At 36.7% G+C, this 17,016-nt stretch overlaps 1 protein-coding gene and 1 long non-coding RNA gene across 4 annotated transcripts in view; one reads left to right on the forward strand and one right to left on the reverse strand.

The window, feature by feature from the left end:
* The window catches only part of USP38 (ubiquitin specific peptidase 38), a 33,762-nt gene extending 26,574 nt beyond the window's left edge, over positions 1 to 7,188 (forward strand). For all 3 annotated transcript variants that reach the window (XM_060147689.1, XM_060147691.1, XM_060147690.1), the window contains one exon: positions 6,085 to 7,188. In XM_060147689.1, coding sequence (XP_060003672.1) covers positions 6,085 to 6,246 — 162 coding nt within the window. In that variant the 3' untranslated portion in view covers positions 6,247 to 7,188. The remainder of the gene's footprint in view (positions 1 to 6,084) is intronic.
* The window catches only part of LOC132519689 (uncharacterized), a 125,659-nt gene continuing 110,251 nt past the window's right edge, over positions 1,609 to 17,016 (reverse strand). Inside the window, exon 3 of the long non-coding RNA XR_009540248.1 lies at positions 1,609 to 3,383. This is a non-coding gene — a long non-coding RNA (uncharacterized LOC132519689). The remainder of the gene's footprint in view (positions 3,384 to 17,016) is intronic.

Here is a 17,016-nt window from a genome sequence, read left to right on the forward strand (position 1 = left end):
TGGTTTCCTTTGCCGTGCAAAAGCTTTGAAGTTTCATTAGGTCCCATTTGTTTATTTTTGTTTTTATTTCCATTTCTGTATGAGGTGGGTCAAAAAGGATCTTGCTGTGATTTATGTCATAGAGTGTTCTGCCTATGTTTTCCTCTAAGAGTTTGATAGTTTCTGGCCTTACATTTAGGTCTTTAATCCATTTTGAGTTTATTTTTGTGTATGGTGTTAGGGAGTGTTCTAATTTCATACTTTTACATGTACCTGTCCAGTTTTCCCAGCACCACTTATTGAAGAGGCTGTCTCTTCTCCACTGTATATTCTCACCTCCTTTATCAAAGATAAGGTGACCATATGTGTGTGGGTTTATCTCTGGGCTTTCTTATCCTGTTCCATTGATCTATATTTCTGTTTTTGTGCCAGTACCATACTGTCTTGATTACGGTAGCTTTGTAGTATAGTCTGAAGTCAGGCAGCCTGATTCCTCCAGCTCCATTTTTCATTCTCAAGATTGCTTTGGCTATTCGGGGTCTTTTGTGTTTCCATACAAATTGTGAAATTTTTTGTTCTAGATCTGTAAAAAATGCCAGTGGTCATTTGATAGGGATTGCACTGAATCTGTAGATTGCTTTGGGTAGTAGAGTCATTTTCACAGTGTTGATTCTTCCAATCCAAAAACATGGTATATCTCTCTATGTATTGTATCATCTTTAATTTCTTTCATCAGTATCTTATAATTTTCTGCATACAGGTCTTTTGTCTCCTTAGGTAGGTTTATTCCTAGATATTTTATTCTTTTTGTTGCAATGGTAAATGGGAGTGTTTTCGTAATTTCACTTTCAGATTTTTCATCATTAGTGTATAAGAATGCCAGAGATTTCTGTGCATTAATTTTGTATCCTGCTACTTTACCAAATTCATTGATTAGCTCTAGTAGTTTTCTGGTAGCATCTTTAGGATTCTCTATGTATAGTATCATGTCATCTGCAAACAGTGACAGCTTTACTTCTTTACCAATTTGGATTCCTTTTATTTCTTTTTCTTCTCTGAATGCTGTGGCTAAAACTTCCAAAACTATGTTGAGTAACCTTGTTTGTTTTTAATTAGAAAAGATGTGATCATTATAAAATCATGCCATACAGAAATTTAGGAAGCTTAATAAAATGGAAGTATTTTCCTCTTCCCTTCAGTCCCACCTGCCAGGGGAAACAACTGCTAAATTTGTATTTATTCCTTCTAGACCTTTGTATAAATATTTTAAGGACTATTTATTGACAGGTGGATGAAATAAAGGACACTAAAAGGTAGAATATGTAAAGAAAGGATATTTGTATTCTTTAAGGACTTGATCAGTAGAATCATGGCAGTAATAGAACAATTAGTAAATAAAACTGTGGAGTAAAGGTTTCATATGAGCTGAATTTACTTATACTTTTCGCACAGAGTTAGCGCTTTTTCTTACTTTAAAGTTAATAAAGACCTTGCTGAAAGCATTTTTCTTTGAAACCTGCCACTTGCTATCAACATAAAGGACCAACAGTAAATTGTAGTTAAAATTGTAGGTGTATTAATTGGGTAGTCCAAATGATTGTATGAGTTTAAATAAGTAAGTTTCTAAAAATTTTTTATTACAGACTCCTAAAGGATACAGAATAAGAGAAAAAATAGTACTGATTTTTAGAGGGAAGTTTACTCAAAAAGTTTTCAAATTTACTGTATTAAACAATACTCAGATAACGATACATGATACATTTTTAAAGGAGTGTGGCAATGTTCCAGAGTCACACAAAAACAGTACATTTTACAGAAAAAAAAATTAGAAACTCAGAATATTCATTATTCACTACCAAAGACTCTAACATCCAGTCAGAAGGCTTATGTTCAAGGTAATAGAGTATACTCAAACATGTCCTCCTCACTACATATTGAATAAGCACTTAGATAGGACTCATGATTCTTGAAGATCAGAGAGGTGGAGTGTGAGAAGGTTAGGTTAAAATAGAAATTTTCTACAGTATAAAATAAGGAAATAAGGCCCAGTGCAATCTTGACTTTTGGAAATATGCAGAAACTACTCTAATTTGTGTAATTGTAATGCCAAAAGCTCTTTTAACCATAACAACTATTTGTATTGCAACCTGGCTCTACATGATTTTCTCTATCTTGCCATTTACCCCATTACATCCTGATTTTACAATGTTGTATGTAATGAACCATTCTTTTCATTATTATTTTAATACCCTTACGTCATTATAAAGGAAAACCATTATGTACTTTGTTAATTCAGTTTTTCAGTGTTGTGCAGTTGTTCTGAATTCCATTTTAAGTCTCAGGCCAGTTGTTTAATGCAAAAAAGATATCACTAAATTTTACATTAAGGTATTTATTTATTTACCTGTATTAAGACTCTTAGGCTATTAAAGCTTCATTATCAAAGTGCTTTTTTAAAGCAAATTACAAAAACATACTCAACTCTTAATTAGAAACTTAAATATATTTAGACTTTACTTTAATTGATAAGGTTTGAATTGTGATGTTTCTCATACTGTGTAACTGAATCATCTGGCATCTTAAGTTTGTATTAGGAGACTATAGTGTTTCTTCTGTTCTACTGATGAACATGTTCTCATAATTGCCAGGCAGTGAGAATGTGTGATGTTGAGATTTTTGTATACAGCCGTTTTCAGCTATCATTTCTTAGTTTTAAACAAGTGGAACCTGTATGTGTATGTTTTTGCTCTTATTCTCAGTTTTGTTTTTACATTCATTCCTGGGGTATAGTTAAAAGTTTGTGCCCATTTCATAGTAATAATGCTGTGTAATAGATTGCTATGTCTAGGATACAACTTTGGCTTTAAGAAACAGCATTATACCTATTTATAAAACAGTTGTAAAAAACTTAATCAGATCTTAGTAAAAATAAGGGTGTGGAGTTGAGTAAAGTCACAACTAGATTTACAAATGTTAGAAAGACTCTTGCTGTTTCTATAGTATTAGCAGGATTAGTGGTTGTGAAAAGCTAGGCAAAAAAATCCTGTCTGACAAACTATTTTCTACTCTGTATCATAGCCTGACACATAAGAGAGCAATGCGAATTGTGGATCTTAAAGTAAATTTTGGAAAAGGCTTATCTCTTCATATATATTTCTCTCCCCAACTTCCATTAGGAGTATCTCCATTATTTTAGTGTCTGGACTACCAAAATCATGCTTTCAGTTAGGATCCAGTGAGAGAAAAGCTGTGTGAGTCGCACCACCTATCCCCATGTGTCCCACACCAGCTGCAGACAGTTCTCTCCTTTCGTGTTCGGTTTCTTTCCTTTGTTTCTTTGGAGAAGGTGGGACTTTGTCTTAATTTTTTTCTTCATCACACATACAGAAGAGTATACGTTATATCTGTGTAAAGGAAAAAAAAAGATGGATTAATTTAATGTTTACAGATTTATTTAAATGAGAGATCTAAGTATACTGAAAGGTTTTTGTCCCAAAGCAACAGGAACTCCTTTTTGTCACTAGATGTACAGTCCACTGCTGAAATAAGAATTAATTTTAATACTTGATATAAATTTGGGATATAAATTACATATGCACTGAGATTCATAGTTTGTGACATTTACCTAATATTGTCATCTGTATTAAAAGAAATAAAATGAAAAGCAGTTTCCCCTACTTCTATCCATAGTTTAAGCTTATCTTCTGAAAACAGAATATCATACATTTTTCCCCCTCAGCCATGTATGTATGTATGTATGTATGTATTTATTTATTTAACATCTTTATTGGAGTATAATTGCTTTACAATGGTGTGTTAGTTTCTGCTTTATAACGAAGTGAATTGGCTATACATTTACATATATCCCCATATCTCCCCCCTCTTGCATCTCCCTCCCTCCCACCCTCCCTATCCCACCCCTCTAGGTGGTCACAAAGCACCGAGCTGATTTCCCTGGGCCATGCAGCTACATCCCACTAGCTATCTGTTTTACATTTGATAGTGTATATTTGTCCATGCCACTCTGTCACTTCGTCCCATCTTACCCTTCCCCCTCCCCCTCCCCGTGTCCTCAAGTCCATTCTCTAGGTCTGTATCTTTATTCCTATCCTGCCCCTAGGTTCTTCAGAACCTTTTTTTTCTTTTTTCTTTCTTCTTTTTTTTAGATTCAAGCCATGTATTTATATAAATAGCTAAGAAAGTAAAAATGGAATATTTCTTTCTTGGGAAGCTCTCTATCTTAAAATATAATATAGGTTTCAGGTGTCTCAGAAGCAGTGGAGTTACTAAGTTTTGTATTTTGTAGGTCCTTCAACATAGTTTCTGGTGAGAAGTCACTTTTTAACAAAGTCCAGGCAAAATTTGCCGTATCTTTTGGGAGCAGAACTTCTTGAACTCTGCCTTGCATATTTACTCAGTTTTATTTATTTCATTGGGGAAGATGATCTGTATCCTAAACCAGATATTGTTTCTTAGATCCAGAGTCATATTTTCATTGCTTGTTTAGATAGCTTAATAGATTATAGAGCCATAATAGAGGATTTTTGTTTCTTATTTTTGTGTCTATTTCTGATAGATCCATTGCAGCTTTTATTTTCTCTCTGTAAAATGTATGTAATTCTTACTTTAATTTTACAAATTGAAGAATAAATTACTATAGCTCCTGAAAAATATTGTGTGGTTGGACATGATACAGAGGAGCCAGCAGGTATAAATGTTGTAAATGATAGTTAATTAAAAAAATGTTTTTGAGAAATATCCTGCAAATTAAGTTTTAAAAGCCTTTCTAAGGCCTGTCAGAGACTGGTTAATTAGGCCATTCTGCTATAAGGATTTCTTAGGTCACATTCAGCCCTAAAAATATGTGGTTCTTGATAATTTTGTGTATTGGGAATCACACAGCAGTCGCTGTATGCTTACTGAGAAACAGGGTGTCCGTAATATGAGGGACAGATGTCAGGTTAAGCCTGGGATTTTTTTCTCCATAATAAAAATTGGGCATCTCATGAAGGGGGTAGAATAGTCAATCAAGAAAATTTAGCTAGAAATTGTAAAATAAAATTACCTTGCCAGGAGGAGCAAAGTAATTGGGCTTTTAGTTGAAAAATTGAAAGTAGTACAGTTTTTGTTATTAACGTTGACTGTACTATGAAAGTTCTTCAGGATGATTATACCTAACCATTTAAGGGTTGTGCTGTTGCTAGTGGCTTTTAGACCTTGTTGACACCGATGACCTCACTTGAAAGTTATAGACTCTTTCCCAGGAACATGGACATATATCAGAATATTTTCTTCCTAGGAGTTTGTGCCAGTTTTAGAATCCAGTTCTACACCTTGCCAAATGAATTTGCAGTTTCTTTATAAATAAATAAATAAATAAGTGCTTATTCACATTTGTTCCTTTCGTGGCCAAGTACCTAATAGTGTTCTAGTCTGAAATCATTAATATTTACTGAGCACTTAATATGTGTCAGGCACATAGATGAATATGGTTCCTTATAAAAGTTCTAATAATCTGGTAGGGGGAAGTTTTAAGTAATACTGTAAGGAGACAGGCTCCTTTTCCTTAGCAGTGGTTTTGAGCTGTTATTTACTGAGAAATATTCTGAGGAAAGGGTAGGAAAAAAATGCAGCCTTCTTTCATTATTTATACCTTTTACTGTAATCACCCACTTCCAAAATAGCTCCACTTGACAGAAAGTGTAACCTTTGAATCCTGTGTTCTGTGTATTAGAAAAGAAATCCATTCTTGTATACGGTGATGAGTGTTGCAACAACTGTGATATTTCTGTAGAGAAATTTTAAGACTGTGGAGCTTCAGTTTCATCTTCTGTAAAGGAGGGTACTGAAAGAGAATGGCCTTTAGGATCTGTCATTCTGTAGAGTTATACTAGGATTTTGCTCTCTACCTTGTTCGCTTCATCTGTGATTAGGTACTCGACTTTAGTAAGATTTGGTAAAGACTAGTGTAATCAATATTTTTAAAGTTACTGAGATTTGAAGGATGCTTATTAAGGATTAAGGCAATTTAAAAATATTTGTGTAGGTGATACCCATCCACTGTATTTAGAATTTTAATTTCATAAAAACAATTTTTAATTTTAGGAACAAGAGCTGAATGCTCGAGCCCGGGCCCTACAAGCTGCATCTGCATCCTGTTCATTTCGGCCCAATGGATTTGACGACAATGATCCACCAGGAAGCTGTGGACCAACTGGTGGTGGGGGTGGAGGAGGGTTTAATACAGTTGGCAGACTCGTATTTTGATGCTGAGAGAGTCCAAAATGCACTGGTCACAAAACATCCAATACTATGACTGTTTAAATGTCAGACTGTAACAAATATCATATCTATCTTTTATTTTTCTTTTCATTAGACCGTTATATAAGAAAACATAGTGCTTGTTTTCATTTTGTTGACAAAACGTTTATTAACAAAATGCATCATTGGGAAAAAATCTACCTCTTAAAATTCCATTTTCTTTTATGGTTAGACATGCTTGACCAAAAATTTTCAGAGGCAAATACGTACCTGGTCCCTAATTAAGCTGCATTAAATTTAGTAGAGGCAATTAAATGGTCCTGTCCTCAGTTTTACTGAACAAAAGATAGATTTCATTTAGCATCCTTTATAAAAGAATTGGTGTTAGAGGTGAAGGAAATATTGTTAGTAAGGAAAGAAAGAAAATCTTTTATTTCCTGTGTAGTTACCCCATTATTAAATTCAAGTCTTTGAGAATACTAGAGATGATATAGTCTCTCATGAAGGCAATAACATAAACTTTATCGAGCTGTAGTGCTTTTCAGGTTTGTTCAGTGCTGTCTTCAGCATCACTGTATCTACATTTCAAGTACAAATGTTTTAAAAAAGGATTATTTATACATATGTGCTGAATTGATTTTAAGAAAGGTGCATGATCCTGTAGGAGCCACATTTTTACCTAAAAATTGCTAACTTTGTAGTGTTTCTAATTGTTTGAGGATTTTAAAAATTCTATTTCAGGGAGTATATCTTCTGTGTGTTTTGAAGGAGGTGAGTTCTGTATGTGCCTTGCAGTACTGTAATTCAAAAATAGGAATCTTTGGCTGCGGAAAAGTTTTTTACAAATGAAATGTTAGGAAGTAATTTTTTGTGCTAATGTTAAAATTATAACCTTTTGAAAGGTATTAGATTTTCCTGAAGTAAAATCTGATGGTTCTAAATCAATAAGTGTAATAGTTTGTTTTTAACTCTTAGAAGAATTCAGAGGAAATCAACCTAGTCAAGTAAAAAAATTTTTTCGATTTTGTTACTTAATCCTCAGAATATTAAACATTGATCACATATTTTTAGAGTTATACATTTGTGGGGTTTTTTGTTTTTTCTCATTTGAGTCATGCGTTTTGCACAGTTGTTTCTGTTTCACAGTTTCAGATAAAATGTCGAAATGTCAGCCCCTGTGGTCCCACATTTTCTTTTGCCAGGAAACTGGAAACAAGTCACTTCTCCTGGGTCTTGATTATACAGTATTTAGAAGTTATCCCAATTGTCCCCATTCCTAAAAGTTTTAACTTATCCATGGTGTACATTGTTCTGAAGATTGGTCACATATTTATTTTGAAAACATTTTAAGGAAAGAATGTTCTTTGGTGATTTGGGGTTTATCTTTTTCCCAAGCTTTTAATGGCAGTGGTTAAAAACAGAACTCCTCATCTTCATTCTACTACTTCCCACTCCTAACCTGTTTCTAGTCACCAGGAAGATTAGGAAAACTGACTGGATTAGTTAAAAACTGGAAATTCTTTTGCAGAATTGAGACTTCTCTTGCCTACAAATCACTGAACCAGAAAGTTTTTTTTATCAACTGTCTTTCCTCTGGACTTCCTGTTGTTCTAATAATGAATGTCTAAGCTATGCGGTCAGTTATCCACTGGCTAGATAATGATTTATAGTCAGACTATATCAGTCTTAGCATCTATTGAAATTGGTAAAGTCATGTAATACTTGGTGGGTTGATAGTGGGCTCAGCTGCTTCTACTAGAAACTTCCATAAAGACAATTAGACCTACACAAAGTTTTATCTATGAAAATAGCAAGTCATTCAAAGATTTTTATGTGTCAAGGTAATACATATTGAATTTTCAAAATGATAAGAGAAAGATGAAATTCTAGTTATATAATAATACTGAGCATATTTAGATAACTTCATACCACTACCAAAGACTGGAAATTAAAGATTTCCTTTTAAGATTAAAAATATAGTAACATTAATTATTTGCTGAACTTTTATTTATTTTAGAGAAAATTGTTAATTTTTTCCTTTTTTTTAAACATTTTTATTGGAGTATAACTGCTTTACAATGGTGTGTTAGTTTCTGCTGTATAGCAGAGTGAATCAACTATACATATACATATATCCCCGTATCTCCTCCCTCTTGCATCTCCCTCCCACCCTCCCTATCCACCCCTCTAGGTGGTCACAAAGCACCAAGCTGATCTCCCTGTGCTATGCGGCTGCTTCCCACTAGCTAACTATTTTACATTTGGTAGTGTATATACGTCCTTGCCACTCTCTCACTTTGTCCCAGCTTATCCTTCCCCTTACCCGTGTCCTCAAGTCCATTCTCTACGTCTGTGTCTTTATTCCTGTCCTGCCCCTAGGTTCAACAGAACCATTTTTTTTTTAGATTCCATATATATGTGTTAGCATACGGTATTAGTTTTTCTCTTACTTCACTCTGTATGTGAATTTTTTTAATTGAAGTATAGTTGATTTACAATGCTGTGCTAATTTCTGTTGTACAGCAAAGTGATTCAATTATACATATATATACATTCTTTATTATATTCTTTTCCATTTTGGCTTAGCTCAGAATATTGAATACAGTTCCCTGTGCTATACGGTAGGACCTTGTTGTTTATCCCTTCTGTATGTTATAGTTTGTATCTGCTAACCCCAAACTCCCAGTCCATCCCTCCCATGCCCCTCCTCCGCCTTTGCAACCACAAGTCTGTTCTCTATGTCTGTGTGTCTGTTTCTGTTTTGTAGATGTGTTCCTTTGTGTCATATTTTAGATTCCATGTATAAGTGATAATATTGTCTTTCTCTTTCTGACTTATTTCACTTAGTATGGTAATCTATAGTTCCATCCATGTTGCTGCAAATGGCATTATTTCATTCTTTTTTATGGCTGAGTAGTATTCCATTGTGTATATGTACCACATCTTTATCCATTCATTTGTTGATGGACATTTACAATGTTTCCATGTCTTGGCTGTTGTGAATAGTGCTGCTATGAACTTAGGGGTGAATGTATCTTTTTGAATTATAGTTTTGTCTGGATATATGCCCAGGAGTGGGATTGCTAGATCATATGGTAATTCTATTTTTAGCTTTTTGAGGAACCTTCATACTGTTTTCCATAGTGGCTGCACCAACTTACATTCCCACCAACAGTGTAGGAGGGTTCCCTTTTCTCCACAGTCTCTCCAGCATTTGTTATTTGTAGAGTTTTTAGTGATGGCCATTCTGACTGGTGTGAGTTGGTACCTCATTGTAGTTTTGATTTGCATTTGTCTAATAATTAGTGATGTTGAGCATCTTTTCATGTGCCTATTGGTTATCTGTGTGTCTTTGAAGAAATGTCTATTTAGGTCTTCTGGCCATTTTTCTATTGAGTTGTTTTTTTGTTATTGATTTGTATGAGCTGTTTGTATATTTTGGAAATTAAGCCCTTGTCGGTCACATTGTTTGCAAATATTTTCTTCCATTCCGTAGGTTGTCTTTTCATTTTGTTTATGGTTTCCTTTGTAAGTTTCATTAGATCTCATTTGTTTATTTTCGTTTTTATTTCTATTGCCTTGGGAGACTGACCTAAGAAAACATTGGTACAATTTCTGTCAGAGAATGTTTTGCTTATTATCTCTTCTAGGAGTTTTATGGTGTCATGTCTTATGTTTAAGTCTTTAAGCCATTTGAGTCTATTTTTATGCATAGTGTCGGGGTGTGTTCTAACTTCACTGATTTACATGTGGCTGTCCAGCTTTCCCAGCACCCCTTGCTGAAGAGACTGTCTTTTTTCCTATTGTATATTCTTGCCTCCTTTGTCTAAGATTAATTGTCCATAGGTGTGTGGGTTTATTCTGGGGCTCGCTGTTCTGTCCCATGTATCTATCTGTATGTCTGTTTTTGTGCCAGTACCATGCTGCTGTGATTACTGTAGCTTTGTAGTATTATCTGAGGTCTGGGAGGGTTATGCCTCTATCTTCGTTCTTTTTCCTCAGGATTGCTTTGGCAATTCTGGGTCTTTTATGGTTCCATACAAATTTTAGGATTATTCTAGTTCTGTGAAAAATGTCATGGGTAATTTGTTAGGGATCTCATTAAATCTGTAGATTGTTTTGGGTAGTATGGCCATTTAACAATATTAATTCTTCCAATCCAAGAGCATGGGATACCTTTCCATTTCTTTGAATCACCTTTAGTTTCCTTTATTAATGTTTCATAGTTCTCAGCATTTAAGTCTTTTGCCTTCTTAGCCAGGTTTATTCCTAAGTACTTTTTTTTTTTTTTGGCGCAATTATAAAAGGTAGTCTTTTTTTTACATTCCCTTTCTGATATTTCATTGTTAGTGTAAAGAAATGCAACTGGTTTCTGTATGTTAATCTTGTATCCTGCTACCTTGCTGAATTTTTTTATCAGTTCTAGTAGTTTTTGTGTGGAATCTTGAGGGTTTTCTATATATAGTATCATGTCATCTGCATGTAATGACAGTTTTACCTCTTCCCTTCCAATTTGGATACCTTTTATTTATTTTTCTTGCCTGAGTGCTGTGGCTAGGACTTCAGTAGTATGTTGAATAAAAGTGGTGAGAGTGGGCATCTTTATCATGTTGTGTTGATTTTAGTGGGAAGGCTTTCACCTTTTCACCGTTGAGTGTTATATTGGCTCTGGGTTTGTCATAAATAGCTTTTATTATGTTGAGATATGTTCCTTCTATATCTACTTTAATAAGAGTTTTTATCATGAATGGATGTAGAATTTTGTCAAATGTTTTTTCTGCATCTGTTGAGATGATTGTGTGGTTTTTGTCTTTTGTTGATGTGGTGTATCTCATTGATTGATTTGCATATGTTGAACCATACTTGTGAACATGCGATGAATACCACTGGTTGTGTAAAATCCTCTTCCTGTATTGATACTTTTATCATGTTATAGTGTCCTTATCTTTCTTTATGGCCTTTGTTTTAAAGTCTATTTTGTCTGATATGAGCATTGCGACCCCTACTTTCTTGTCATTTATGTTTGCGTGAAATATCTTTTTCCATCCCCTTACTTTCAATCTATGTGTGTCCTTTGCCCTAAAGTGACTCTCTTGTAGGCAGCATATTATAGGCTCTTGTTTTTTTTATCCAATCTGCCACTCTTATGTCTTTTGATTGGATCATTTAGTCCATTGACATTTAAGGTAATTATTGATATGTATTTATTACTATTTTAAACCTTGTTTTCCTGTTGTTTTTATATTTCTTCCTTGTCCCTTTTTCTTTTTTGCTTTTCCTTTTGTGATTTGATTTTTTTTTTTTTTTGGATTATACTTATGTTGTCTTCTCTTTGGTGTTTGTGACTTTATTGTATGTTTTTGATTTGTTTTGGTTACCCTGTTTTTCAAGTATGTTAACCCCTTCCTACATCTACTTTGCCTTAGACTGGTAGTCATATAGGCTCAAATGCATTCTTTAAAATTAAAACCAAAAAAGAATCTAAATTTTCTTTCTCTCCTCCCCCACATTTTGTGATTTTGATGTCCTCTTTTACAGCTTCATGTTCATCCTTTTGCTGTTCCTTGTGGTTATCATCACTTTCACAAATAGATTTTTTTTTTCTTTTTAATCTGTATACTGGCTCATTTAAGTGATTTACTTTCCTATTGTGATTTCCTCTTTCCTATAGCTTCTTGCCTCTTTTCTATTTAGAGAAATCCTTTCAATATTTCTTTTAGGATAGGTTTAGTATTGCTGTATTCTTTTAGTTTTTGCTTTTCTAAGAAATTCCTTATCTCTTTCTATTTTAAACGGTAATCTTGCTGGGTGGAGTATTCTCGGTTGCAGATTTTTCCCTTTCGAGACTTTGAATATATTTTGCCATTCTCTTCTGGCCTGTAACATTTCTGTAGAAAAATCAGCTGATAGCCCTATGGGGGTTCCCTTGTAATTAACCTTGTTTTTCTCTTGCTGCCTTTAGAATCCTTTCTTTAACATTTGCCATTTTAATTATAATATGTCTTGGTGTACGTCTGTTTGGGTTCATCTTCTTTGGAACCCTGTGCTTCCTGTACCTGGATATCTGTTTCCTTCTTTAAGTTTGAGAAGTTTTCAGCCATAATTTCTTCAAATACATTTTCAATCCCCTTTTCTCCTTCTTCTCCTTCTGGAATCCCTATTATGCATAGATTGGCAGGCTTTTAATTATCCCATAGGTCTCTCATACTGCTTTCATTTCTTTTCATTTGGCTTTCTGTCCGCTGTTCTGACTGGGTGATTTCCATTATTCTATCTCCCAGATCATTTACTCATTCTTCATTCTTACTTCATTCTTACTGCTGTTCATTGCCTTTAGTTCAGCTTTTGTCTCTGCAAATGAATTTTCTAATTTTCCTTGGCTCCTCCTCCTATTTTCTAGTTCCTTTTTAAAGTAATCTGCATTTCTGTCGACAGCCTTTCTAATTCCTTTAGTATTTTCATTATCTCCTCTTTAAACTTGGTGTCTATTAGACTGAAGAGGTCTCTTTCGTTGTTCTTTCAGGGGAATTCTCTTGGTCTTTTAAGTGGGAGTGGTTCCTCTGCTTCTTCATTTTACTTATATTTCTCTTACTCTGAGTTTAGGAGAAACAGTTATCTACTGTGGTCTTGGAAAGCTATTTATACGTAGGAGTGTCCCTGTGCACCTTGGGTAGGTTTATTATTTTTGGCACAAGGGCTCTTCTTAGTATGGATGCCTGCCACCTTTTTCCTCAGCGTGTGCTGGCTGTTATCCCCTTGATAGGGGATACACAGATGTGGTGGCTCGTGCACCCTCCCAGAGCCCTCAACAGGGCAGTGGTGGCCAGTGCGCACTCCCAGATCTCAACAGCAGAGGCTTGTGCGCGCTCCTAGATCCCGTAACAGTGGTGACAACGGCTGGCACACTCCCAGATCTCTCAGTGGTGGCAGCTCACACGTGCTCCAGAGCCTGCAACGGCAGAGGTAGCAGTTGGCACCTGCTCCCTGATATTTCAGCAGTGGTGTGCATTGGTGGCAGCAGCTCACACCCACCCCCAGGGTTCGTGACAGCAGTGTCCTGTCACCTGAGAGTGCGCACATGGGGAAAGAGTCTCCTATGGCAGGGCCGGGCCCTCTCCTCGCCCGCCCCCCAGCAATGGCGCCTCACCTCTACGGCAGGCCAAGGATTCGTCCGCTTGCACGCTCGGTTACAGCCACATCACACTCCAGCCCTTTCAGGCCGTCTCCTCACAGCTGAGCCCAGTCCTCTCCCTGGGCCTGACCTCTGAAGCCTGAGCTTCAGCACCGAGCCCCCGTCTGCACCAGCAGACATGCATCTCAGGCTGGGGATCGCAGGGCAGCAGCACTGACAATCTGTTCGTCTCTCTCCATTTTGCCTCCCAAAAACAGGTTGCTGCACTCTCCTCCGAGGCTCCAAAGCTCCTCCTCCATCCAGGCTGATCTCCCCACCAGTGAGAGGACTTCCCAGGGTGCAGGAACCTTTCCTCTTTCACAGCTCACTCCCAGGGCCACAGGTCCCATCCTGATTCCTTTTTTTTTTTCTTTTCTTTGTCTTTTGTCCTACCTGGTTACATGGAGATTTTCTTGCCCTTTTGGAAGTCTGAGGTCTGCTAGCATGCAGTAGATGTTCTGTGAGAATAGTCCCACATGTTGATATATTTTTGATGTATTTTTGGGAGGAGGTGACCTCCATGTCCTACTACTATGCCATCTTGATCGCTCTTCTTATTTGCTGAATTTAAAGTATTTATACCTATGGAAGATTTGGAACCAGAATAATGAGACACTTCATTCAAAAACTCATCTAACTGACCCTTTTCAATAAGCTAATACTAAGGATTGCTAAGGATCATTTTATTCCTCAGTAATTAGCATCTCCATTGCTTTCATGCAGCTTTATTTGATTGTCATATTAGGTCTTTTCTTTCTCCCATATTCCTAACCCTTGTACTTTCCTCTGACTCTTGCATATAAGGTCTGACTGAAGGCTGACTAGAGAACTACTGTTTCTCTTTAGTTCAGCCTAAGGTAATCAGTTTAAATGAAGCTGCTCATTGCTGCTGAGAAGAGCACATTAGGCCTCACTAACAAAAATTAAAAACTAGAAATCTAAGTCTATTCTTTCAAGGATGTTTATTGACACATTGAGAAAAGTAGAATTTTTTTCCAGAGAGATATACAAAGAAGAAAATACATGTGATGTTGTTGGATATGTAAGCCCTTGTAACCCATCCACTAAGAAAATGCCTGTGCACCTCTGACTCATGACATTTACATAGCTCATGTTGGAGAAAGGAATGTAGCTCATTCCCCAAGTATCTTCCCATCACTTCTCTTCCAGCTGAATAATCAGAGAAACAGGGCAACATTGTATTAGAGATCCCTGACTTTCGTTTCCATACTTTAAGTTTCCAGAAGAATCCTTTGGATGTAGAAGTAAAGATCTCTCATAATGTCTAGAGGTATTGTGGGACTTTGTGGCAGGTTCAGAAGGCCTATTATGTTTTTAACTCACATTTGGAAAGAACAAAAATATTTCGAAAGTAAGTCTTAACCTCAAATCCATAATGTTCTTTGTCATTTAGTTCCATTCTTATGATAATGTTATTTACAAAAGCAGTTATATTTTCATAGACTACCTCTTCAAAAACTTTTTGCTACCTCTTTTAAAAGGGGATTGAATGCTTATTGTGTGCCCAGCACAGTTTAAGGAAAACATAATTGGCATAATCTGTCCAGTACACATATCTTAATATAAATCACCATTTTGATGTTGTATTCTTAGTTCCAGTTCTTGATTCCCAGTATATATTTTCCTATGATTATGCACTTCACATAATATGCACTATACAAAGAGAGCTTTTTAAATGAATATTTCAGAGAAAATAATATATATATGGCATCTTATCTCATAAGTGTTGTACTTTGTATATATTTTTACCCTCTGTTTTTTCGAATAAGTTTAGATTTCTGAAACTAAATAGTCCTGAAGTAATGGATAAGTTCTTCACATCTTAGGAAAACTTATTAGGAAATGTTAACTATGATTAATAACTTAGTAACATAATCTACAGGAATAAGGTTAAACCTTGGATAATGTGATCTTGTAACTAACAAACAGGTTAAAGTGAAAGCAAGGAAATTTGAATTGAAGTTAACCCAATGACTCTCTTCCACTGGAAGGGAACCAGAAAGCATGTTGCCATTGTTGCTGCTCATGGTCTTCTTTCAGTAGTGAAGGATGTCACCTTGAAGACAAAGCCTACACACAAAGGAGGGCAAAGCAAAGCAAAGCAAAGCAAGAGAATTGTAGAGAAATAGTGCTGGAGTCCTGACTGTACTTCACTCAGTCCTCATGACCCGAGTTTCTTGCTATACCAGGGATGGAATAAGAACTAACTGAGAGGAGCTTGGGACAAGATGGCAGAGTAGAAGGATGTTGGGCTCACTTCCTCTCACGAGCACACCAAAATCACAACTGCTGAACAGCAGTCAATAAAAAAGACTGGAACCTGCCAAAAAAGGTAGTCTTCATCCAAGGATATAAAGAAGAAGCCACAAGACGGTAGGAGAGGCGCACTTGTGATATAATCAAATCCTGTACTCCCTAGGTGGGCAATCCACAAACTGGAGAAAATTATATCGCAGAAATTCTCCCACAGGAGTGAGGGCTCTGAGCCCCACGTCAGGCTCCCCAGCCTGGGGGTCTGGCATTAGGAGGAGCCCACAGAGTATTTGGCTTTGAAGGCCAGTGGGGCTTGATTGCAGGAGCTCCACAGGACTGGGGGGAACAGAGACCCCACTTTTGGAGAGCGCACACAAGGTCTCACACATACCAGGACACAGGGCAAAAGCAGAGTTTTCATGGGAGCCTGGGCTGGACCTACCTGCTGGTCTTGGAGTGTCTCCTGGGGAGGCGGGGTGTGACTATGACTCTCCCTGGGGATATGGACACTGGTGGTAGAGATTTCAGGGAAAGTTCAGCTATGTGGACTTGAGGAGGCAGACGTCTTGCTTGTGTCATCAGCATGAAGACCTGGCCCCACCCAACAGCCTGTAGACTCCAGTGCTGGGACGCCTCAGGCCAAACAACCAACAGGGTGGGAACACAGCCCCACCTATCAGCAGACAAGCCACCTAAAAACTTCCTGAGCCCACAGCTGCCTCTAGACACACCCCTTGACATGGCCCTGCTCACCAGACTGCCAAGACCCAGCTCCACCTACCAGTGGACAGGCACCAACTTCTCCCACCAGGAAGCCTGCACAAGCCTGTAGACCAACCTCACCCACCAGGAGACAGACACCAGAAGCAAGAATACTACAATCCTGCATCCTGCGGAACTGAGTCTGCAAACACAGAAATTTAGACAAAATGAGATGGCAAGGGAGTCTGTTCTAGATGAAGGAACAAGATAAAACCCCAGAAGAACAACTAAGTAAAGATAGGCAGTCTACCCAAGAAAGAGTTCAGAGTACTGAATGTAATGATGATCCAAGATCTCAGGAAAAGAATGAATGCACAGAGTGAGAAGTTACAAGAAATTATTAACAAAGAATTAGAAAATATAAAGAACAACCAAGCAGAGTTGAAGAATACAATAATTGAAAAATACACTAGAAGGAATCAACAGCAAAATAAATGAGGCAGAAGAGTGAATAACTGAGCTGGAAGACAGAATGGGGGAAATCACTGCCATGGAACAGAATAAAGAAAAAAGAATGAAAAGAAATGAGGACAGTTTAAGAGACTTCTGAGACAACAATAAATGCACCA

This window comes from Lagenorhynchus albirostris, chromosome 4 (assembly GCF_949774975.1).
Source record: "Lagenorhynchus albirostris chromosome 4, mLagAlb1.1, whole genome shotgun sequence".
Classification (NCBI taxonomy): Eukaryota; Metazoa; Chordata; class Mammalia; order Artiodactyla; family Delphinidae; genus Lagenorhynchus; species Lagenorhynchus albirostris.